Source organism: Carcharhinus amblyrhynchos, chromosome 20 (assembly GCF_965287045.1).
Source record: "Carcharhinus amblyrhynchos chromosome 20, sCarAmb.v2.hapA, whole genome shotgun sequence".
In the NCBI taxonomy this organism is placed as follows: domain Eukaryota; kingdom Metazoa; phylum Chordata; class Chondrichthyes; order Carcharhiniformes; family Carcharhinidae; genus Carcharhinus; species Carcharhinus amblyrhynchos.
Window position 1 is genome coordinate 46638431 of NC_137343.1, and position 23790 is coordinate 46662220.

Below are 23790 nucleotides of genomic sequence, written 5' to 3' on the forward strand. Positions count from 1 at the left end.
CCAACAACACCACGCTAAGAAGGAAAGTAAACTGTCACGAGACGTTAGAGTCTATAAATAGATACAGACAAGTTAACTGAGTGGACAAAAAATTGGCTGATGAAGTATAATACTGGAAAATAGTGAACACATCCACTTGGCAAAAAGAGTAGAATACCAGTGTATCACTTAAATGGAGAAATTTTGTTCAATTCGGTGGTAGAAGGGTCCAGGTGTCCTGGTACAGCAAGCGATTAAGAATGCTAATTGAATGTTATCATTTATTGCCAAGAGAATGGAATATAAAAATAGGCAAGTTTCACTGAAGCTTAATAAGACCAAATTGGAGGTACTATGTACAGTCATAGTCTCCTTATTTGAAAAAGGATACAATTGCATTAGAGACAGATCAGAGAATGTTCACTTGACTGATTCCTGAGGTAGAGGGCTTATCTTCAGAAGAAGGGCTGAACAGACTGGGCCAAGACCCACTGGATCTTAGAAGAGGTGATCTCATTGAAACGTATAAGATTTTGAAGGAACCTGATAGGGTGGATACAGGGTGGCTGTTCCTTTTATGGGGAGACGAAAATTAGGCGACTGCTTAAGAAAAATAAGTCTCCCTTTTAAGACAGAAATAAGGAGAATTTTTTACCCTCCAAGGGTAAGTGGAAGTCTGTGGAATTCTCTTCCCAGAAAGCCGTAGAGGCTGGGTCAATGAACTTATTCAAGGCCAGGTTAGATTTTTTGATAGACAAGGAAATCAGAGGTTATAGGGAGCAGACAGAAAGATGGAGTTGGGTCAATATCCAGATCAGCCATGATCTTTCTGAATGACAGAACAGGCTCAAAAAGCCAAATAGCTGACTCTTCCCGCTAAGTTCCATACTCTTATATCTCAGGCCTCCATCTTCCCCTTTCATTGCCCCACTACTGGTTTGTGCATTCAGCCCCTTGGTACCAGTCTCTGGAATTTCATACCAAATTTTTGGTCACAATCCGAAAACCATCTCTCTGGCTGGGTGGCCCCATTAAAAGAAAATCCCTTTGTGGAAATCTTGGGAAAGTTTTTACCTTAAAAATCTTTTAAATATGCACGATAACATGATGCAGAAAATGGTGAATTTGCAGGAGCCACACTTGGGATCCAGATCTTGCTAAACAGTCAGATTAAAATAACAAACTTTAGTAAACCAGATATAAACTTCCAGTTGCTGCCTTGTCAAGGGCTTTGAGATTAACCTTGAACATATTGGCATACAAGGAAGGTGATGCACAAGTTTAGTGAATGAAGACCATACCCACTGCAAGTAACACAATATTTACCCTGACTCATTTATATCCCACAAATATAGACATGTACCAAAATAGTAGAATAGAAAACACTGCTGAATCTTTTCCGTGCACTGTACTCATTGTATCAGACCCATGGCCCTGTTGAAATCAAATTAAAGCAACTTAAGCACCTTTAATGTAGGAAAGCATCCCAACGGCTGTACAGAGATGCAATCAAACAAAAACTCACTGAGATATCAGCTCAAGCAGTCAAAAGCTTGGTCAAATAGGTGGGTTGTAAGGAAGAATCACAATAGTGCCTACATTTCAAACGTATTGTACAGCCCTTCTGAGATGTTCTGAGATATTCCTGCGTTAGAACAAGAAGATGGAAACAGAAGTTGAGGGTGATAATTGTTAGGTCTGGACATCATCGGTGGGCAGGGAATGAATATACAAGAAGTTGGAATACTGGGAAGTTCTTGGAGGCAACAGAGCTGGAAGTCAGGGATCTGAGACCATGGTTGTAATTGAATATGGTACAAGGATGAGAACTTTAAACTTGATGCACTGGGAAACCAGGAACTAATGCAGCAAGCTGACTCTCTGCCTGTATTTCTGTGTCAATCAATATTTATGGAAGCTTCTTTACCCTCAGAGCAGCATCGCGCACTGCAGAACACGGCGATAGTAATGCTTGTAACAGGACATCAACCTCCTCCTGTTCAGCGTAAGCACATCCTTCCTCACCACTGCTGCTGGCACACAAAGACGTGAGCGTGTTTGAAGCCAGGACCTAGAAGGCACAGATATACTTTAAATATTCCACACACAACCAGGGATCCAAATATTTTCCAAAAGAGAAAAACTGGAAAATCTCAGCAAGTCTGGCAGCATCTGTAAGGAGAGAAAAGAGCTGATGTTGAGTCCAGGTGACCCTTTGTCAAGGACTTTTCTTTTGGTTTCAGATCCCAGCATCCGCAGTAATTTGATTTTAATCAAATATTTTCTTTCAACCTACCCACTGCTTCTCTGTAGTCCGGCACCTGTGATTAGCAAACACATTCTTCATCTGACATAAACCATACGTAAAATCTTTCAAAATTAATATCCATTTGGACTATTTCCCGAGCTACGTGATATCACTGGAACAATGCAAAGATCATGACAGCACTATATAAATGCAACTTAGTTCTTTTTTCACCAACTCTAGTTTCTAACGTGGACAATAATCAAAAGCATCTCAACTGTCTGTGTACTGATTTATGGGGAAGGAACAACTTCCCTAACACAGACAGAGAAGAAACAGAAGACCAAGCAGGCTCACCTGGCCACTGTCCGCAACAACAAGGTGGAAAAGAACAGTTGCGAGACGGTTTGAAGTGTTAGGATTCTGCACTGATGCAGTGCGTTAGCACTGCTCTAGGTCCAGGTCAACTCGGCCAGAATGAGGGCGACACGTGGCACAGTGGTTAGCACTGCTGCCTCACAGCTCCAGAGACCCACGTCTATGTGAGCTACTGTCTGTGTAAAGTTCGCATGTTCTCCCATGTCTGCATGGGTTTCCTCTGGGTGCTTAGGTTTCTTCCCACAGTCTGAAAGACGTGCTGGTTAGGTACATTGGCTGTGCTAAATTCTCCCTCAGTGTGCCCAAACAGGTGCCGGAATGTGGCGACTAGGGGATTTTCACAGTGGCTTCATTGCAATGTTAATGTAAGCCAACTTGTGACACTAATAAATAAACTTTAAACGACCACAGGCCCTCATTGAAAAAACCTAACCTGCAAGATCAAAGTGGCTCTCACTGTGAAGAGTGCAAGAAATTGCAGTTCAAAAAAAAAACATGCTGAAATAAACTGCAAGTGGACAGAAATTAAAATGCCAATAATCCAATCAAAATGCACAGAATCAGTGAATAAAAAGCAGAACACGTTTATCCTTTTTCCCACAGGAGGAGGGAAGTGGAGATTGTACCTGGAGTCGGGGTGAGCCTGTGGCAATGACCCTGGTCAGCAGCAACAGCATCTCCATCCGTGGTAGCAGCTCAGGACCCATCTGTCAAAACAACACCATCTCAAATAAACACCAAGAGTTCAGTATTCAGTACCGGCATTACGAACTGTTAACCCAACTTTAAGCAATCATAGCGTGAAATCTGGCAAGACCCCGAGTGGGATTGGAGACCTGGTTTTGTCAGTAAAACCCACTAACAACCTCCTCTCCCTGAAACAAGACAGTCAGCCTTATAATAAAACACCTTCAGCCTAGTAGCAAATCTGCATCTCTCTGAAAATTGAAACGCTCTAGCAGCATTTCTGAATGCATCCAAGCATGATGCTCTTCAGGACACAGCATTCACGACTCCATCACTACTCCCCCTCCTCGCCCCCCTGACCCCCCTCCCTCACCAACAAGGTGGGATGGAATGCTGTGTCCTGAACAGCATCATGCTTGGATGCATTCAGCAATGCTGCTACAGCACGACAGGCCTTGAAATTCCGGCACACTGATCGCTTTATCGCAGTGCCTGCCCTTAGGAGAGTGAGCCCCTCCTGGACTCTGCAGGCTAATTCAAATTTAACTGGCGGCTACAAGAGCAACACCACTGCAATGCAGCCAAGTAACACTACAAATAGCTGGGTTAGGAATCCGTAAGCGTGGGTTCACTCACAACCCAAGATACAATAGAACGTGGAGAATTTTCCTAGTTGGAGAACTGAATAAGGCCACAAACTAAGGACCTCCCTCCAAGAGCTGAAACCCTATCCTACAAGTGCAAGGGATCCTGGATAACACCTTGAAAGAAACTTCTGGAATTTAATGTCTGTTCAATTGTGATATTGTGTGCATCACATTATATAGAAGCTGCACCCCACAGGACTACCTGACAGAGGTAAGCAAGACAAATGAGAGAAATATATCTGGGAGACATGTTTTGGGCACGGCGAGGCAGGAGTTCACTCCCTTCCTGAATTCCCTGTCAGGAAAAACAGTAGTCTGTTCTAGAGGGTCACTTTCCACTGGGAAAACAACCACCTCCTGCATCTAATCTAGATCTGGCCTTACACAACTTAAAATTGTGGTCCCCGTATCCTCCTGAACTGGAATAGACTGCAACATTACTTTTTTTCAATTGCCTTGTCAAACAACTTGAATTTCCAGAGTGCGCAGACACATCAACAACCCTGAATATATCAATACATGTTGAATGTCATGATAAAAATGATGTGGAGATGCTGGCGTTGGACTGGGGTAAGCACAGTAAGAAGTCTCACAACACCAGGTTAAAGTCTAACAGGTTTATCTGGCAGCACAAGCTTTTGGAGCACTGCTGCTTCGTCAGACGAGTGCTCTGAAAGCTCCTGATTCCAAATAAACTGACTGGACTTTAACCTAGGTGTTATGAGACTTTTTACTATGATAAAAATGGACAGTGACCATATAGAATATTGGAATGCACTTTTTTTTTATGCAAGTTAAACCTTTGTGTTATGAAAACACAAATATTACCTCATCAATCAACTGAAAGCTGTCAGTTGCGGATCTCAGCTGAGCATGCTCATTGATCACCTGAAGTGCTTGAATCAGCATCCCTTCCTTCTCGTCACTGTCATTTACAGTGTTAATTAAAACCATCTTCAAGAGTGGGAAGCAATATGCAAAGGCTGGAGCTATCAAGGGTTTTACACCTGCGAGAGACAAGTCAATATAGTAAAACTCCAGTACCGAAGTACTTAAAGTCAAGCCCTACCAAAGCTCAAATCCCAACCGTAAACATAATGGAATTACTTCAAATAAGCAGCAAATCAAACATAAGCACAAAGAAGTATTGTCACAGCAACGCAACAGAAATTGGACACGCATCAACGCAGGATACATAACAAAATGCTCAGAGCGGCAGCACGGTGGCACAGTGGTTAGCACTGCTGCTTCACAGTGCCAGGGACATGGGTTCAATCCCTGGCTTGGGTCACTGTCTGTCAGGAGTTTGCACATTCTCCCTGTGTCTGCATGGGTTCTTCTGGATGCTCAGTTTCCTCCCTCAATCCGAAAGACAGGCTGATTAGGTGCATTCGCTAAATTCTCCCTCAGTGTACCCAAACAGGCGCCGGAGTGTGGCAACTAGGGGATTTTCACAGTAACTTCATTAGTGTTAATGGAAGCTTACTTACGACTAATAAATAAACTTTAAACTTGAACTTTAAAACTTTGCAAAAGGAAGCAAAAACTTCACATTCTATACTTTCACACAGATAATTTACAGATTACATCATGGAGTTCTGCAATTGGGATTGTCAAGATTGGAGTTCCTTCAAAACCCAAACACATCATTTTTATCAAAGTGATTACCGCAAGGGATATGACATGATGGAATTTCACTTCCTCTGAAAGACGTACCAGCCTCAACTTTGCCAGTGCGGTTAGTCACAGTACACGAACGCAGTAGACACACAGCACGGGCGGTAGCTGTCAAAAGTTCTTCCTGGCACCAAGCTTCATCCAAACTGCAGGCAGGTTTCAACAGCCGAAGAGTCACGTGGCCAATTAGGGAGCCTAAATCAATAAAACAGAATGCAATGAATTGTGCTGTCACTCCATAGGCCCCCACCCCCACAGAGCACCACCCCCATACAGCATAGGGCCCCCCTCCCGCGCCCCCACAGAGCGTAGGCCCCTCCCCACCACACACCCCCACAGAGCGCAGGCCCCCTCCCTCCCACAGAGCGCAGAGGCCCCCCCACACGCCCCCATAGAGCACAGGCGCCCCTCCTCTCCCCCCAATGCATCCCCATAGAGCACAGGGCCCACCCCACCCTGGACCCTGCACCCCCCACAGAGCGCCAGTCCCACCCCCTGTGCCCTCACAGAGCACAGGGGCCTCAAAATCAAGGTGGTGTAGGATTCAAGAGACAACAACTTCAGCGTGCATCAACCAATGTAAAGGTTCACCGTCAAAAGCCAGGAGTTTGAAACACTATTGACACTTACCCAGGTTTTTGAGATCTGCTGGCAAGACACATGCACCCAATGCCAAGAACGTATCTTTAAGCCTGGGGGCTACAAGAGGTGATTGGAAGAGTGGCAGGAACGAGCGGATCAGCGTAGGAATTTGTTGCGACAATCCAGGTGGGTTCTTTTTGATGACCGCATTCAATACATTCAAAGCAGATTGCACATCCTCATCTAACTGTGGGAACACAATGAATTGCAACAGCGTTCCTTCAATAAAATGTTCATTTAAACACAGTCAACATGAGACAAATAATGACTAAGAACATATTTACATACACCCTTGGTACCAGGTGTCCAGTGGACTTCCAGAGCTGGAATCCGAGACAGAAGTCATGTTCCCAACGCCTAGCAAAAGAGAAACTTCATTCTCTTTTCAAACTGTACCTGCTCAATCTGAATTCTTCAGTGGATATGAGGTCCCCGGATTATAAACACCAAGGCAGACATCCGCTGTGGAGAGTGAGCAGCAGTAAGCTGGCATACTGAATTTTCACCAGCAGGTTTGAATCCAGCCCACACAGATGGTGCAGGTGGCCTTGTGCCGCGAACAGTAAGGACCCCGGTCCGAAATGATTTGTGTGGGCTCACAGGATTAAAACGTCTTCAGAATTCATAATCACTCTCTTGAGGTAAAACCCACTTGAGAAGGCTTTCTACGTGAAATGAATGAGATATTCTGCAAGTGTTATTAGCCATTTGCATTCAGCATAGCTATAAAAGGTTTTGGCAGGTGAATGCGCTGATCTGGCTAAAAATTTCCAGAGTTCTGAAGCTGACAATATACATAAGTGGGTCAGGACTGTGGCTAGTTAATTTTCTACTGCTTTATTTGATCTCGAGGAGGCTAGGACACATTGGGATTATCATATGACCTACAGCATTTACACTTGCCCTGAATAGAATAACAGCTCATATTTTCTGACAGTTCAGTGTCAATACAGGCACCTACAGTTCCTGGGAAACTTGACAACAGGAACTGAAACAGGCCTAAAATAATAGAAATTTTGAGAAAATTGCTAATGGGCATCACGGTGGCACAGTGGTTAGCACTGCTGCCTCACACCGCCAAGAACCCGGGTTCGATTCCCGACTTGGGTCACTGTCTGTGCACATTCCCCCGGTGTCTGCATGGATTTCCTCTGAGTGCTCAGGTTTCCTCCCACAGTCTGAAAGACATGCTGGTTAGGTGCATTGACCATGCTAAATTCTCCTTCAGTGTAACTGAACAGACGCTGGAGTGTGGCGACCAGGGGATTTTCACAGTAGATTCATTGTAGCCAAAAGAGAAAATGCTGGAAAATCTCAGCAGGTCTGGCAGCATCTGTAAGGAGAGAAAAGAGCTGATGTTTCGAGTCCAGATGACCCTTTGTCAAAGCTAAAAGTCATAGAAAGTGGGAGATATTTATACTGCAGGGGGAGGGAATGAAAGATGGGTCATGGCCACAAAAACTAGAGGAAAAGACTGCTAATGGAACAGTAAAAAAAATTAAATAAAATAGAATGAAAACAGGCGGGGTAAAGCTAATCATCTGAAGTTGTTGAATTTGACGTTGAGAGACTGGAAGGCTGTAAACAGCCCAGCTGGAAGTTGAGATGCTGTTCCTCCAGTTTGCGTTGAGCTTCACTGGAACATTGCAGCAAGTCAAGGGCAGACATGTGGGCATGGGAGCAGGATTGTATGTTAAAATGGCAAGCAACTGGAAGGTCAGGGTCCTGACTGCTTAAATTCATTGAAGTATTAATGTAAGTCTACTTACAATCCTAACAAAAGTTAAAAAAATCAAACCTGCTGTCCTGGAGAGGCTCCAGACTTTGTCCCAAGCATTCGGCAGCAAAGACTTTAGGTGTGGGATGAAAAGAAACTGGAGCAAGACCAGGGGCTTTATTTAAATCAGGTGGAGGAAGCTGTATAAAGTTCCAACTACCTGTAATACCTTGATAACAATATGATGGCTCACACACTGAAGGGGTGGAAAGGAATGAGATTTGTTTATCCCTCAGCTTTTGAGAAATTCAAAAGGCACCCAAAATTTTAAAGTTTAAAATAAAGAGCCTGCAAATGAAGCCTGTGGTTTTGTCTAAACCTGTTGCAGTCTTTTCCTGATCGCAGACTCCTTTTCCAGCTGACTCTGGATGATCTCCTTCTGCTTGTTGCTCAGCTGCACTTCATCCTTCAGACCTTTCTTCTTCTTTATCTCCTATCACAAATTAAAACAACGTTAGCAGTCGCTGGAACACACCAAACAAAGAACAATACAGCACAGAAACAGGCCCATCAGCCCGAGCATGACAACTTCCTAAACTGAAGACCTTTTGCCTTTAGGTGGTCCATATCTCTCTATTCCCTGCCTATTTGTGAATCTGTCAATACCAATTGCAACTTCATTGGAAGCCTAAATCAAAGTTAATCGATCGTTAGCCAGCTTTTTTTTTTTACAGCCATTAAAAATGTCAATCATAAATGAGTGCTTATTTCACATTTCCCACAACTTCACAGTGTTGGATATTTGATCTGGTTCATTTCATTAGTGACAATCATGATTCAGGAAAGAATATAATACTACAGGGTTTTTGAGAAAGTTTGCTAAAATGTTCGTCAGGATTAAGGAATTTCCGCTATTTTCTTCATTCTATCATAGGATATGAGTGGCACTGAGAACGCCAACATTTGTTGCCTTTCCCCAGTTGTCCTTGAATTGAAAAGAGCAGTTAAGAGTCAACCACATTGCCTGGACTTACATGTAAGCTAGGCCAGAAAAGGATGGAAGATTTCCTTCCCTGGAGGACATTTGTGAACCAGATAGTTCACAATGATTGTTACATGTTCACCATTACTGACACTAGATTTGAATTCCAGATTTATTAATTGAATTTAAATTTCACTAGCTGCCACGGTGGAATTTGAACCTGTGTCCCCAGAGCATTAGGTTGGGCCTCTGGGTAACTACTCCAGTTGCTTCATCATCTCCACCATCTTCCCAGCAAGGAATACAAATTCATATCCAGGGGAAGGTGAGTTTCAAAGTTATTAGGCTGGTGGTAGGAAAGCAGTCATTAGAATGTTTTAAAAAAAATTACACGCTAAGACAGACAATGAAATGAATTGCTAATTACCTCCTTAAGTTCCATGTCAATGATCTGTTCCTTAAACGAATAAGCTTTGTTCTCTCGTTTCAGATTAGCTTTCTTTGTAGTTTCCTGTTGAGTACTAACACAGAATAGAATGAATTCGAAAAACCTACGAATATACAAATTGTCAGGAAGGAAAAGAGTACACGGCCAATCAAGCTTGTCACAGAATACCGCGGCTACAGCATTGTGTCGAGGCATTCTCCCCACTCTACAGCCACGTAATCACATCGAGAGGTGGGAAACTGGTTCAGAGGGTAGGGGAGAACAGCAGTAATTTTGTGGGGCCATGCCAGATTGACAGATTTGTTGGCTACTTACCGCATGTTAGGTTGCCTTCCATTAAGGATGAAGATTTTTACCATCATCTACTTTGAAACACCACATTGTTTCAGTGGAGAAGGCAACTATTTGGCTCATCGTGTCAACACTGGCTTTCCAAATGAGCATTAGGGCTTAGTGCCACTCTCCTGCCTTTCTGCCATTACTATGCACATTATCTGAATAAAATCAATCATCTAATGCTCTGTTGAATTCCTCAACTGAACCTGCCTTCACTTCCAAACAGTACATTCCAGACACAAACCACTTATTGTATGAAGAAATACAGCATCGCATTTCCTTCCTTGGCTTTAAGTCATCAATGCTGTCATAAATCTGCCAGGTACATATATTGGCCGACACTACCACTGGACCTTGTGTTTGTGGTCCCTCATTCGTGATTTGTTTACGAGCAGGAACAGTTTCTTCCCGAATATTCCAACCCCTCAGGATCTTGGTCATCACTATCAAATCTTCTCTTAGCCTTCAAGCTCTAAGGAGAGCTTCTCCAATCTATCCGCACAGCTGAAGCTTCCCATCCCTGGAACAATTCTTGTAAACCTATTCTGCGCTCACTCCAAAATGCTTATATCCTTCAAGTGTGGCACCCAGAACTGTACACAATAATGCAGCTGAGGTCTAACCATAGAAAAGTTACTGGGCAGAAGATGCTATTCAGCTCATTGTGTCTATGCTGGCTAAAGACAAAAGAAACTAGCCACTCATTTTAATCCCTAACTAGGGTCTAATACAAGTTCAGCACAATCTCCTTGTTCTTGCACTCTATGCCACTATTAATAAAGTCCAGGTAATTATGCTTTATTAACTGCTCTCCCCATCTCTCCTGCCACCTTGAACAGCTTATGCAAGTGTCTTTTTGCTCCTGCACACCATGTAGGGTTGTACCCCTTGTATGACCACTCCATGTTTTTCCTACCAAAATGAATCACCTCACGCTTCTCTGCATTGAGCCTTTGTCATCGAGTGAGGTGTGTGTGTGTGTGTGTGTGTGTGTGTGTGTGTGTGTTGGGGGGGGTGCGGTAGATGGAACGGGAGAATGGGAGGCACATGTGCTATTTTAAGACATGGTTCTTTTTGCATTGTCATTTTGGTCAGGGGATTTCACTTCTTCCTAGTTAAAGTTTATTTACTATTGTCACAAGCAGGCTTATTTTGTGAAAATCTCCGAGTTGCCACACTCCATCTGTTCAGGTACACTGAGGGACAATTTAGCATGGCCAGTGCAGCTAACTAGCATGTAAGAACATAAGAACATAAGAAATAGGAGCAGGAGTAGGCCATCTAGCCCTTCGAGCCTGCCCCGCCATTCAATAAGATCATGGCTGATCTGTCGTGGCTCAGTTCCACTTTCCCGCCCTCTCCCCATAACCCTTAATCCCCTCTCTTATCAAAAACCCATCAACCTGCGTCTTAAAAATATTTAGCGAGGCAGCCTCCACCACTTCAACGGGCAGAGAATTCCAGAGATTCACCACCCTTTGAGTGAAGAAGTTCCTCCTCAACTCCGTTCTAAACCGCCCCCCCTTTATCTTGAGGCTGTGCCCCCTAGTCCTACTGTCTTTTTTGAGCGGGAAGAGTCTCTCCACCTCTATCCTATCCATCCCATTCATCATCTTATACGTCTCAATGAGATCTCCCCTCATTCTTCTAAACTCTAACGAGTACAAGCCTAGTTTATTCGGCCTCTCCTCATAGCTCAACCCCCTCAACTCCGGCATCAGCCTAGTAAACCTCCTCTGCACTCCCTCCAAGGCCAAAATATCTTTGCACAGGTGCGGCGCCCAAAACTGCATACAGTACTCCAGCTGCGGCCTCACCAATGCCCTATACAGCTGCAGCAAGACCTCCCTACTTTTATATTCAATCCCCCTCGCTATGAAGGCCAGCATCCCATTCGCCTTCCTGACCACCTGCTGCACCTGCAAGCTGGGTTTTTGCGACTCATGCACAAGGACCCTGAGGTCCCTCTGCACCGTCGCCTGCTGCAGTTTTTCGCCCCGTAAGTAATAGTCCTTCCTACCATTATTCCTACCAAAGTGGACCACCTCACACTTGCCAACATTAAATTCCATTTGCCATTTCCTGGCCCATTCGCCCAGCCTATCTAGATCCTTCTGTAGACTCTCCACACCCTCCGCACAATTTGCCGTTCCCCCAATCTTGGTGTCATCAGCAAATTTCGACACCCTACACTCGGTTCCCTCCTCCAGATCATCTATATAAATGGTAGAAAGCTGAGGCCCCAGCACCGACCCCTGGGGCACTCCACTAGTCACCATCCGCCAATCCGAATAGCACCCGTTGACCCCCACTCTCTGCCTCCTATTTGACAACCAATCCTCTATCCACGCTAACACCCTACCCCCAACTCCATGTCCCTCGACCTTCTGCAATAACCTCTCGTGAGGTACTTTGTCAAACGCCTTCTGAAAATCTAGAAAGACCACATCCACTGGCTCTCCTCTATTCACCGCCCTAGACACATCCTCATAGAACTCCAGTAAATTTGTCAGACACGACTTCCCTTTAATGAAACCGTGCTGCGTCTGCTCTATCAAGCAATTCCCTTCAAGATGCCTTGCAATTTCCTCCTTAATGACAGATTCTAACATTTTACCTACCACAGACGTTAAACTAACCGGCCTATAATTCCCCGCCTTTTGCCTGGCACCCTTCTTAAACAACGGCGTAACATTAGCCGTTTTCCAATCATCCGGCACTTCCCCGGAATCCAGCGACGTCTGGAAAATAACCACCAAGGCATCCACTATAACCTCCGCCATTTCTTTCAGAACCCTCGGATGCATTCGGACTGTGGGAGGAAACCCATACAGACACAGGGAGAAGTGCAGACTCTGCACAGATAGTGACCCAACCCGGGTCCCTGGCGCTGTGAGACAGCAGTGCTAATCACTGTGTCACCGTATGGCACGAGTCTGAAGTGGTTGCGATTACTTAACCAGACATGGCAGCAAACAGAGAGAGGAAGCAGTCTCCCATACAAAAATATAAACCCACAGTTCCAACAGCACCAGCTCAGCAAGAGAACAAAAGAAAAACAAAGCAATTTTGTCCATGGAATTTAAGAACTTCTCTCAAAGAATGAAAGAGATAGTCTCAATCCGTCTTTCTACATTGCCCCCAAAAGCTCACACTACATCAAGCAAATGTAGCAAAAGTATGCAGATTTCTGCAGTTGGGATTGTATAATTTTAGGCAGGATGAATTTATTTTACTAATAAACTTCACGCAGCTGCATCACAGAAACACAAGGTCCTGTTGTAGTGTCGACCAATACATGTACCTAGCAAATTTATTACAGCATTGACGAGAATGATCTGCCCTGAAAGTGTTCTCCACACTTCTATCCATGCCTTTAAAGTTGCTTGGTGGATGGAACAGCTTAAGGGGAATATTAACAGCACCGGGGACCCAGGCTGAATTCCCAGCTTGGATCACACTGTGTGGAGTGTGCACATTCTCCCCATATCTGTGTGGGTTTCCTCCGGGTGCTCCGGTTTCCTTCCACAGTCCAAAGATGTGCGGGTTAGGTGCATTAGCCATGTTAAATTCTCCCTCATTGTATCCGTACAGGCGCTGGACTGTGGCGACTTTTCATTGCAGTGTTAAATAAATAAAACAAAACAAGTGAACCCACAGGCTGAAAATATAAAGTATCTTCGCTGATTTCTAGAACAGTAAAGTGAGACGTCTATAGGTTGACAGTAACACACTGCAATTTTCACCCCAGACGTGTGAATTGACTTCAAATGTCTGATACAAGTTACAGAAGCTCGATTTCTGCATCAAGCAGAGCAAAACTGTTACCAAAAATAACTGCTCCGGCAATTTGTCGAACAAATTGGGGCAAGAAGTGACTGCATGATAAAACTTCACTAATGCACAAGGCAGAGGAATAAAATAGTAGGGAACCTTTATGAAACTGCTGTCAACACTGAGATGAGGACAAATACACCGTACAAAGTTTATTACAATGCGATGGCAAAACAGCAGCAAAGGATGTGGCTTCAAGAGCTCAATTCATCAACTACCTCCCCTGCCCACTTCCCTAAATTTCATATTCTACGTATAGACTGCCCAAACATAAATAATGTCTTACGTTTGGATGAGGGATTTGTCGTACAGCACTCCTTCAGGAACCAGCATGATCTCATACTCTTCTTTAGTCACTTGGTGGAAAGCATGGTTTTCCAACATGCTCGCGATCAGGCTACTCACGTGTGGCAACACAACTGCTGAAGCAATGACAGACAAGGAGCCCACGGCATTCATAACCGCCTAGGACGCAAGAGAAAGACAAATCCAAACAGAACCAGTCAATTCGCTGATAGCTCAATTACTCAATAGGATTTATGGGTTGGTAACCAGTTTTATTTCCTAACTATATTCCTACAAACCCACTTCTTTTGTTCCCCTGAATTGGTGGCCTTCTTGGGACCAAGTTCCAAATTCCGCCCCTCAGCCTCTGTGTCACTGCCTCCTGCTTCTCCTTTAAGGTTCTGTTTAAAATCTCTCTCTCTGACCAGTGTGTCACCTGTCCTAACACCTCCTTTGATTCAGTATCAACTTTCACACACTGATATTGTGAAGCACCAAGGGGATGTTAAGCTCGTTTAATGAGCGGGTCATGTGAAGTAGGCACAGCTGCTTCTTGTGAGCTCTGGTGCCACTCACCTCGTGATCCATTTTTTTTAAATCGTGGTGCACAACCCACAGTTATTTGATCCTGGAGTAGAAAATCTGCACTATGCTCCTGGAGGATGCTGGCTAAAGTTTGGTGATGGGGAGCTGAGTCAAGAAAATCCTCGCTTGATTGAGGCCACCGGAGACAGTCATGGTGGGGCCTTGTTCGTGGTGACGGTTTCACTGGTGAGTGGGCCTACGTTTCGGTGGTGCCACAGGCATTCAGATGACGGTCACCGCTGACAGTGAAGTTGCAGACACTGGTCTCGGCTCCACGGTACAGAATTTTTGGGGCTCACCACTGATGAATTGTAAATGACCTAAACAGAATGGATGAAGTGGAAAAGAGAATCCTGTCAATGGGGTAGTTTCCTCAGTGGTGGCTCACCTTCAATCCTTGAAAATCCTGCGATATGATTGATTCAGGGTGATAGGGCTGGAGAAGGAATCGCCCATGAAGTACTGAGGATGAATTCTCGGCTGAATCTGAGAACCAGCTGCCATGCTTTCACAATCCCAATTTGAAGACTCGGGCATTTTGAGTTCAATGGAGCAAACTGTATCCATCCTTTGAGGCCTGGGGTTGCTCGAAGACTTAGGCCACTGGTCTCGTGTTGTCTTCTCCACGAACAGAGGACAAGGGCTGGAGCCGGCTGTAAGCAATGGGTCTTTGCCATCCACCAGGGTCTAAGTTTCTCTTTACCAGGACTTCGGGATGACGATGACATGAAGGTGCAAAGGCTTCGCTGGTGGATCATGGATGCTTTTCGACAATCCTGTCATTGTCTTTTCAAGCTCTGTAGATGGCTATGTTATCCTACAGTTCATCATTAACCCTGAACTTTGCTCTCTTGAGATTACACTCTTAACTTTATGTTATTACCTTTTATCCTGACATGGGCACATGGTATGTGAGCACAGAGGCATTTATCATCTGTTACAATGTGAAAATTAGGATTGACCATTTCTTCCCTTTCATGGTTTTGTCCAATGGCGTGCGTCAATGGTGGAATGAGGGAGGTCTGAGCTGAACGTGTGTTGCTGTTTGCATTCAATCTTGGTTTTGATGTATGGTACTGGGGGAACGGGGTGGGTAAGAGGGACACCCACCCTGCTTCCGTCCCTGTGTCAAATTCCAATTCTTGGGTTTCAATCTTTGCAATACGGCAATACTTCCTTGTTCGGGGACTGTCTGTGGAGTCTTCTTCCTTCTAATGGGAGCATGCTAAGCTGGATGTATAACATGAGGGTTGTGAGATCGTCATTTTTTAAAAAATGTGCTGTAATCCTTGCATTTACACTTTGGTACCCTTCACTATTTGTGGATAAGTAGCACCACAGCATGGTGGTGGGCAAATGGTTAGGTTAGAGGTGGTTGGTATGGCCTGATAAATCTTCATCGTGGGTGAGGAAAATTCCCCTGTTGGGATCGCATTTTTTTTGTACTTTGTTATTTTGGGATTAATGAATCCTTGTTAGTCTCCTCAGAGACATAATGTATTCTGGAAAAGACTGAGTTCTTGTCGTTCGTGCCTCTGATGTCGTCAGAGTAGGGGGAAATATGTACAGGTGAATGCCCGGGTGCGGTCGGCTAATCCTTGGATATTTAACCTTTCTTGGGTTGGTCTTCTATACTTACATGGCTGCACGTGTAGTGACAGAGGTTACTTGATGACGTGGCTCACGGAATGTACGGTGAGCATATCATCCTGTTTCTTGGGTTTCCTTGAGGGGAACAGGGTGGAATTTCATTGATGGCAGGGCCACTGGAATGTCAAGAAACAGGGTAGTTTGCATTGTTCCATATAGAAGAGTGAAATGAGCATCCTTGGCTTGTCAGCCCTTATTCTAGCGTGTCTAATAGCATACAAGAAATTTGTCAATGCCTACATCGAAGATTTCAGTGAGTTTGATGGCAGAACATTCAATTGTACGTGAACATTGAAATAAGGGATTGAAATTCTCCACTTTCACTCAATTACTCTTCCCAAGTGGAACAAAGAAGAGGGAACTGTGAAAATTTAGATTGGAATTTCACAAATTATTTTTTGTGGAATTACTTAAAAGTTGCTAATCCCCCTTGTATGATGAAAGTACTCAGGGAAAATCCCTGGCTCTGAAATTGCACACAATGTGATGGAAGAAGCAGCCTTGACTGCCAAACAACCTTTATTCTTTTATGCCCTACCCATTGATCAATATTCTTATGGCTAATCCCATTTCAATACATTCAGTTAATCTAACAAGGTGGTGAACATTCACTGTCTGTCCATTACAAGGAATTCAGACAACAAAATAGCCGTGCTGACTGACCTGGCTCTTGACTGACTGGGAAGTGACACTGGGCAGGATGTCAGTCAGATGCTTTTTAATGAACTCGGAAGGGTCCAACTTCAGTCTCAGGAGAATGGCTGACCACAGACCTGTTTGTGCAGCCTCTGCAAAAACAATAAAGGTACAATCAGGACCAGGCAAGAGAAGCTGCAAAGAGCTGGAAATTATACAGCCTAACTTAATTCACCTTCACATTATGTGCAATCCTACTAACTATACTCCAAATCTATTTGCATTTAAGTACAGAAAACATGACAACATAACCTATTCTGCTCTCCATTCTCAGATCACAGCTCTACACCCACCAGTAAAGACAGAGCATATTTTTGTGAATAATGCAGGGAATTCCAACAAACAGCCATATATAGGGATATGTTGAGGTCGATAATCAGCCATGATCTAATTGAATGGTGAACATAACATAAGAACATAAGAAATAGGAGCAGGAGTAGGCCATCTAGCCCTTCGAGCCTGCCCCGCCATTCAATAAGATCATGGCTGATCTGTCGTGGCTCAGTTCCACATTCCCGCCCTCTCCCCATAACCCTTAATCCCCTCTCTTATCAAAAACCCATCAACCCGCGTCTTAAAAATATTTAGCGAGGTAGCCTCCACCACTTCAACGGGCAGAGAATTCCAGAGATTCACCACCCTTTGAGTGAAGAAGTTCCTCCTCAACTCCGTTCTAAACCGCCCCCCCTTTATCTTGAGGCTGTGCCCCCTAGTCCTACTGTCTTTTTTGAGCGGGAAGAGTCTCTCCACCTCTATCCTATCCATCCCATTCATCATCTTATACGTCTCAATGAGATCTCTCCTCATTCTTATAAACTCTAACGAGTACAAGCCCAGTTTATTCAGCCTCTCCTCATAGCTCAACCCCCTCAACTCCGGTATCAGCCTAGTAAACCTCCTCTGCACTCCCTCCAAGGCCAAAATATCCTTGCATAAGTACGGCGCCCAAAACTGCACACAGTACTCCAGCTGCGGCCTCACCAATGCTCTATACAGCCGCAGCAAGACCTGGTGGAGAATGGGCCAAATAGCCTACTCCTGCTCCTATGTTATTAGCCATCCTAACCTTGTTCATTGGTTGCATTGTTGAAGCCCCTGCAGACTACAATCAATTATCAATCACTGATAATTTTACTTTATTTTTAAATTAATGAAATTTTAACTGCTACATATTTGAATGGTCTCCCTGCATCTGCGTGGGTTTCCTCTGGGTGCTCTGGTGTCCTTCCATAACCCAAAGGTGTGAGAGTTAGGTTGACTGACCATGCTAAATTGACCCTTAGTTTAGCAGGGTTATGGGGTGAGCCTGGAGGTAATAGTTGATTCAGACTTGATGGGCCAAATGATCTCCTTGCACCGCAGGGTTTCTATGATAATACTCTGTATGTTAATCCTATGTGCAAGTCCCAATCATTTATTTCACTCTTTAACTTTTAATTAAAAGTAAAGGATAACCTCTGCCGTTTACTTCCTGGTTTGCTGTCTGCTTATTCTGCCCAATGACATTGTCGTTCCTGGAGGACTGGAGATCCCGTGACTTGACTCCAGATTCAAACTAACATCGGGAAAAGGGAAACTCATGCCACAGAGATCACTGGATTTTTGTGGGCAGAATTCTTGGATCACTGAAGAACCACTTTGACTCGAAAAGCTAACACAGCTTCTCTTGCCAGAGATGTTACCAGACCTGCTGAGTTTTTCCAGCAGTTTTCTGTTCTGATTCCATTTTCCATATCTTTGTTCTATCACTAAAAATGCTAAAAGAATTGCTGGGATAGATAGACTTAATAAAATGATCTAGAAAACATTCTAACAGATTAAGTCTGATTTTATTTCTCAAACATTTATATGTGGTGGTGTGATGTTAATTGCACATCAATGAATGTTTAATTCTATTCAGATGGGTATTCACTGGGGATTCGTGCTCGTAAAAACACATCGTATATAAATGGAGCAGGTTGAAAGAGAAGCTCAGTTTTGTAAAAAGGTATAGAATGTGTTACTGTAAAGAAAAGCTAGTAAGTGAATAAAAACTAAGCTCAAGTGGCTATTTTAATCAAATGTAGCCAAGAAAATCTAACTTACACATTTTCCTGTGGGGTGGGGAGCCAAATTATTTGGTTTTCTCATATCAATGCACAAGTGATTTTTGATATGTTATTTTTTAGTGAGATTTATGGGGCAGACTGGCTGTCTGAACAAAACCAGCATGAATGCCCAAATGTAACAGTTCAGGACTTACAATTATCCAATCAAAATGTACAAATATACTTTAGATACATGGGTTTAGACTAATAGATGGCTGTGTGCAGACATTACACGTCAAACTACTTTGAATGTCTCTGTACTTACCCATTGCTTGAGTGATAAAGCATGAATTTCTCTTGGGAAGGCTAAACAACCAAGGTAAAATGAAGTAAAGTTCCCAATACCATGAAAAAACCTCAACAGGATATTATTTGGCATGGCTTGAAGAACTGGCCACCAGGTTTTCAATATCTTTTTTGACTGGATGGGGTTATGAAATTTCACCCTCAATCACATTTGAGATCCAAGGAGTAATAAACACGAGTCACCACAAAAAACAAATGTGACACAGAAGTGAGGCTAAAAATATTGACTACATTAAATTTTAATTAAACTTGCTCCTTGGTTATTCTGCTATGACGACAGTTATCAGGAGAAAATAGTTATAGAGCAGATCCATCAGTGAGGTACAGAAAAGAGAATAGTTAAAGAAGAGTTCCTACAATTTATCCACTGGATGATGACTAGTCTCTGTTACTGTCAAGTTGTCAAGGGGCAGTTTTCTCTCTGTGGTTTAAAAAGATGTCAATAACTTAATGAAACATAAGATAAAGACTTCATGGTGGCATAGTGGTTAGAATGCTGCCTCACAGCACCAAGGACCAAGGTTCAATTCCAGCCTTGAGTGACTGTGTGGAGTCTGCACATTCTCCCAGTGTCTGTGTGGGTTTCCTCCGGGTGCTCGGATTTCCTCCCACTGTCCAAAGGTGAGCAAGTTTGGTGGATTGGCCATGATAAATTGCCCCTTAATGTCCAAAGCTATGTAGATTAGGTAAATATGCGGGGTTACGGTGGGCAGGCATGCGGTGGGGGGGGGGGGGGCGGTTTGCGTTAGATGTTCTTTGGGTGAGTGCTTCTACATTGTAGGGATTCTATGTTTCTGCTGACAGGATAGGACAGGCACAATGGGGCAAATATTTTAAATTACAAAAGCAATTAAAAAGAACATTAGAAGCAAATTATTTGAACAAGTGTGATTAAACTCCAAATTCCCTGCCAGAAATCACTGTTGAACAACATCTACAAATACTCTAGGAGGGTATTAGATAGTTGGTGAAAAAGAGCATTGTTCGAAGATAGGAATTAGAATGCATGCCTCCTAGAATAAATTCTGACACATACTTGTTGGACCAAATAGGAACAGAGAAACAAAGCAGCAATTCTACTATACATTAGCTACTTACTAAACGATTTTTGACATATTTTAATGCTCAGGATCATAGTAATGTGCAGCTGAGGCATTTTCGAATGCTGCATTTTTCTAGATTTGGGAAGATGGTTGATTATGCTTGCATTTCACTTACATGCTGATTAAGTTTTAAGCGTTAAAACAAACAACATCTTTTCGAATAAGTGCAATTTAATGCCTCTTTTACCTATGGAAGGGTGATGTGCCACAAACACAATTTTTCTCGCCAATTTCTCAGCCTCGCTGACATCGTTCTCCAATCCTGGGATACTTGTTATCACACACAATGCTTCTAGCAGCACCCGAGGTGGGATATAGGATTTCCCAGCATCTGTTGGTTCACCTGACTCAGTCACTAATGCTTCCAGAGGCATCACCTAGTGGAAGGACAATATTGTTTTGATTTGTGGTTTAACACAGCAAAATAAAAGGTTAGTACCCCGTTACTAGCACATATACAACTCACTATAGAGTGATGACAAACTAAACATAGACATAGCAGTAATAGTATAATAGCGACTCACATACAAAAAAAAACTTTACAGGGCTGTCTTCACTGCTCCTTAATCAACCATTGGATCAAATAGAATACACCTCAAATATCTGTTATCTGAAGACCCAGATCCAGGCATCCTCAGAGTACAATATAAAAATGATCATCACACTGCAACAAAAACTCAAAATGGAAATCTGCTTATGGGAATTTCATATGATTACAGAGGTGTGTTGATGTCAGATACTGAATTTCAATTTCAAGAGGTACAAAGACCTAGTTCGATTCCTGGTTTGGGTCACTGGCTGTGCAAAGTTTACACGCTCTCCCCTTGTCTGCGTGGGTTTCCGCTGGGTGCTCCGGTTTCCTCCCACAATCTGAAAGACGTACTGGTTAGGCGCGCCGGTCATACTAAATTCTCCCTCAGTGTATGCGAACAGGCACCGGAGTGTGGCGATTAGGGGATTTTCACAGTAACTTCATTGCAGTGTTAATGTAAGCCTACTTGTGACACTAATAAATAAAGTTTAAAAATATATATTTATATTCTGAAATAAGGAGGAAAGGATGAACGGCCAGCTCCATCTTTTATCCTGCACCACATACAGTCATAAATCTATTAACATTTAAAGTACCTCAAAAATCTGGGATGAGGGGGTTATCTTACGAGAAAAGGTTGAATCCATTTGCAGTTTAGAAGAATGAGAGGTGATCTTACTGAAACATATAAAATCCTGAGAGGGCCTTGACAGGGTGAATACTAAAAGGATATATTTGGTTGTCAGAGATATTAAAACTAGGGAACACAATTTAAAAATAAAGTGTGTCCTGTTTAAGAATTTTTTTCTCTCAGAAGGTCACGAATCTGTGCAACTTTCTTCCCTAGGCAGCAGTGGAGGCAGGGTCACTGACTATTTCTAGGGCCGAGTTGAGAAAGAAAATAAGGGTGACACAGTGGTTAGCACTGCTGCCTCAACACCAAGGATCCAGGTTCAATTCCAGCCTCGGGTCACTGTCTGTGTGGAGTTTGCACTTCCCTGTGTCTGCGTGGGTTTCCCCCGGGTGCCCCAGTTTCCTCCTTCTGTACTATTGGGGTTTTATGACTCTGTGAAGATTCTTCATTGACAATGCATTCCAAAGATATAGGTGGTAGGAAGGAAAGTGGAGTTGAGGCCTCAGTGAAAACAGCCATAATCTTACTGACTGGCAGAGCAAGTTCGAGGGGCCAAACGGCTTCCGCTCTTGCTCATAATTCATACGTTTGGACGTTTTCAATGCTAGCTTGGTCACCCCAGCACCAAGTGTAGGATTAATAAAATGGTACTTTCTTTTGACTTTCTACTGTGCACTTCGTTCAAAATTGTTGAAATAAGTGCACACCAATTTAACCACGTGAATTGTTTACTCACTAAAAGAAACTACAGACCTTGTGGGTGTTCAGAATGATTTGGAGCTCATCCAGTAGCCCATATGCTAGCTTAACACCACCCAGAGACGAGAGCAACTTCCTGACTGTCTGCTGAGCCTGTTTCCGAACTCGCCACGTTTTACTCAGCAGCACAACCACCAGGGCTTTGTGATACATCCTGTAAATAGCAAAGATCACGTAATTTGCAGTGAAAGGATGTGTCAGGCAGCATGTTAACATACTCAGAACTGATCTTAGAAACAACAATGACACAAGGAGCAGATTACTATATAAATTGATGAGTTGGGATAAAAGGCCCATGTTAATCATAAAGTTAATCTCAAGGACAACTTCTTGAAATTATAAAGATTGAAACTGTATCGATAAGGATCTTCAACAGATCACTGCAGAGGGTACAGAGTCCACTGAAGGGAATAAGGCCTTTTTTTTTAACCATCCCTGTTCAAGTAAGATCACAGCCCTCTACACATAATGTCTGCTAGGGCTGAGAGAAAGTTTAGATGTTCTGGACATTAAGGCATTGGTAAGACCACACCTGGTGTATTGTGCATTGTTTTGGTCTCCTTATTTGAGGAAAGATGCAGTGGCATTGGAGGCAGTTCAGAGGAGGTTCACTAGATTGATTCCAGAGATGAGGGGTTTGTCGTATGAAGAGAGATTGAAAATTTAGGCCAATACTCTCTAGAATTTAGAAGTATGAGGGGAGATCAAATTGAAGTATGCAAGATGATAAAAGGGATGGATAAAGTAGACGTGGAGCTGATGTTTCTGCTGGCGGGCATTCTAGGACGAAAGGTCAGTCTTAGGATAAGGGGTAGCAAATTTAAAACAGTGTCGAGGATTCACAGCCCTTCTCCCAAAAGGTTATGAATCTGTGGAATTTGCTGCCCCAAAGTGTGGCAGATGCTGGGACAGTGAGTAAATTTGAGGAGTTTAATTGGTAATTGGTTGAAGGGTTATGGGGAGAAAGCAGGAAAATGGGGATGAGGAGCATATCAGCCAAGATCGAATGACAGAGCAGACTGGATGCGCCAAATGGCCTAATTCTGCTGCTCTTTCTTATGAACATCTGTGTAGAAAGGTTCATTAACTTTCTGACCAGCTATAAACATGCAGGGAGCTCATTTGGTGAGTACAGAAAAATGCAATGTGAAAGTAAAACTAATACACACTGGCCCTTGAGTTCTGGAAGGTCCAAAAGCAGTCGCTCAGTGAGTTGCAACACTGTGCAAAGAGCTGTGGAGTAAAGAACAATAATCAGTGGAAGGGAGAAATAAAGTAGAACCAAATATACAGGAAAAAATACTTTTCTCTCCCTCTCCCCTAACCAAACTTCACAGACACAAGGTCCAGAGATGAGAAACCTATTTATTCCAAGTCACCAAAAGTCCCACCTCTGGACCATTTACCCACTCATCTGACCTCTTATCTTGATTAGTAGGCTTGTTTAGATATTTATCATTGAAATAGTAGATCCTAAATTCACTACTCATGAATTTTAATTTGTACTTAGGTCCTATTTTCATTGGGTATTTTGGGATAAGATAAATTGTTTTGTTACTTACACCAATAAATAAGATGCAT

General features: G+C 43.3%; 1 protein-coding gene across 1 annotated transcript in view; it reads right to left on the reverse strand.

Moving 5' to 3' along the window:
- The window catches only part of gcn1 (GCN1 activator of EIF2AK4), a 144502-nt gene that overhangs the window by 72978 nt on the left and 47734 nt on the right, over nucleotides 1–23790 (reverse strand). The window contains exons 17-28 of the mRNA XM_080208522.1: nucleotides 23379–23442; nucleotides 22204–22363; nucleotides 20472–20661; nucleotides 16756–16880; nucleotides 13859–14037; nucleotides 9382–9475; nucleotides 8352–8465; nucleotides 6244–6442; nucleotides 5653–5808; nucleotides 4765–4943; nucleotides 3229–3309; nucleotides 1907–2050 (exon numbers count right to left, since the gene is read on the reverse strand). Coding sequence (XP_080064648.1) covers nucleotides 1907–2050; nucleotides 3229–3309; nucleotides 4765–4943; nucleotides 5653–5808; nucleotides 6244–6442; nucleotides 8352–8465; nucleotides 9382–9475; nucleotides 13859–14037; nucleotides 16756–16880; nucleotides 20472–20661; nucleotides 22204–22363; nucleotides 23379–23442 — 1685 coding nt within the window. The remainder of the gene's footprint in view (nucleotides 1–1906; nucleotides 2051–3228; nucleotides 3310–4764; nucleotides 4944–5652; nucleotides 5809–6243; nucleotides 6443–8351; nucleotides 8466–9381; nucleotides 9476–13858; nucleotides 14038–16755; nucleotides 16881–20471; nucleotides 20662–22203; nucleotides 22364–23378; nucleotides 23443–23790) is intronic.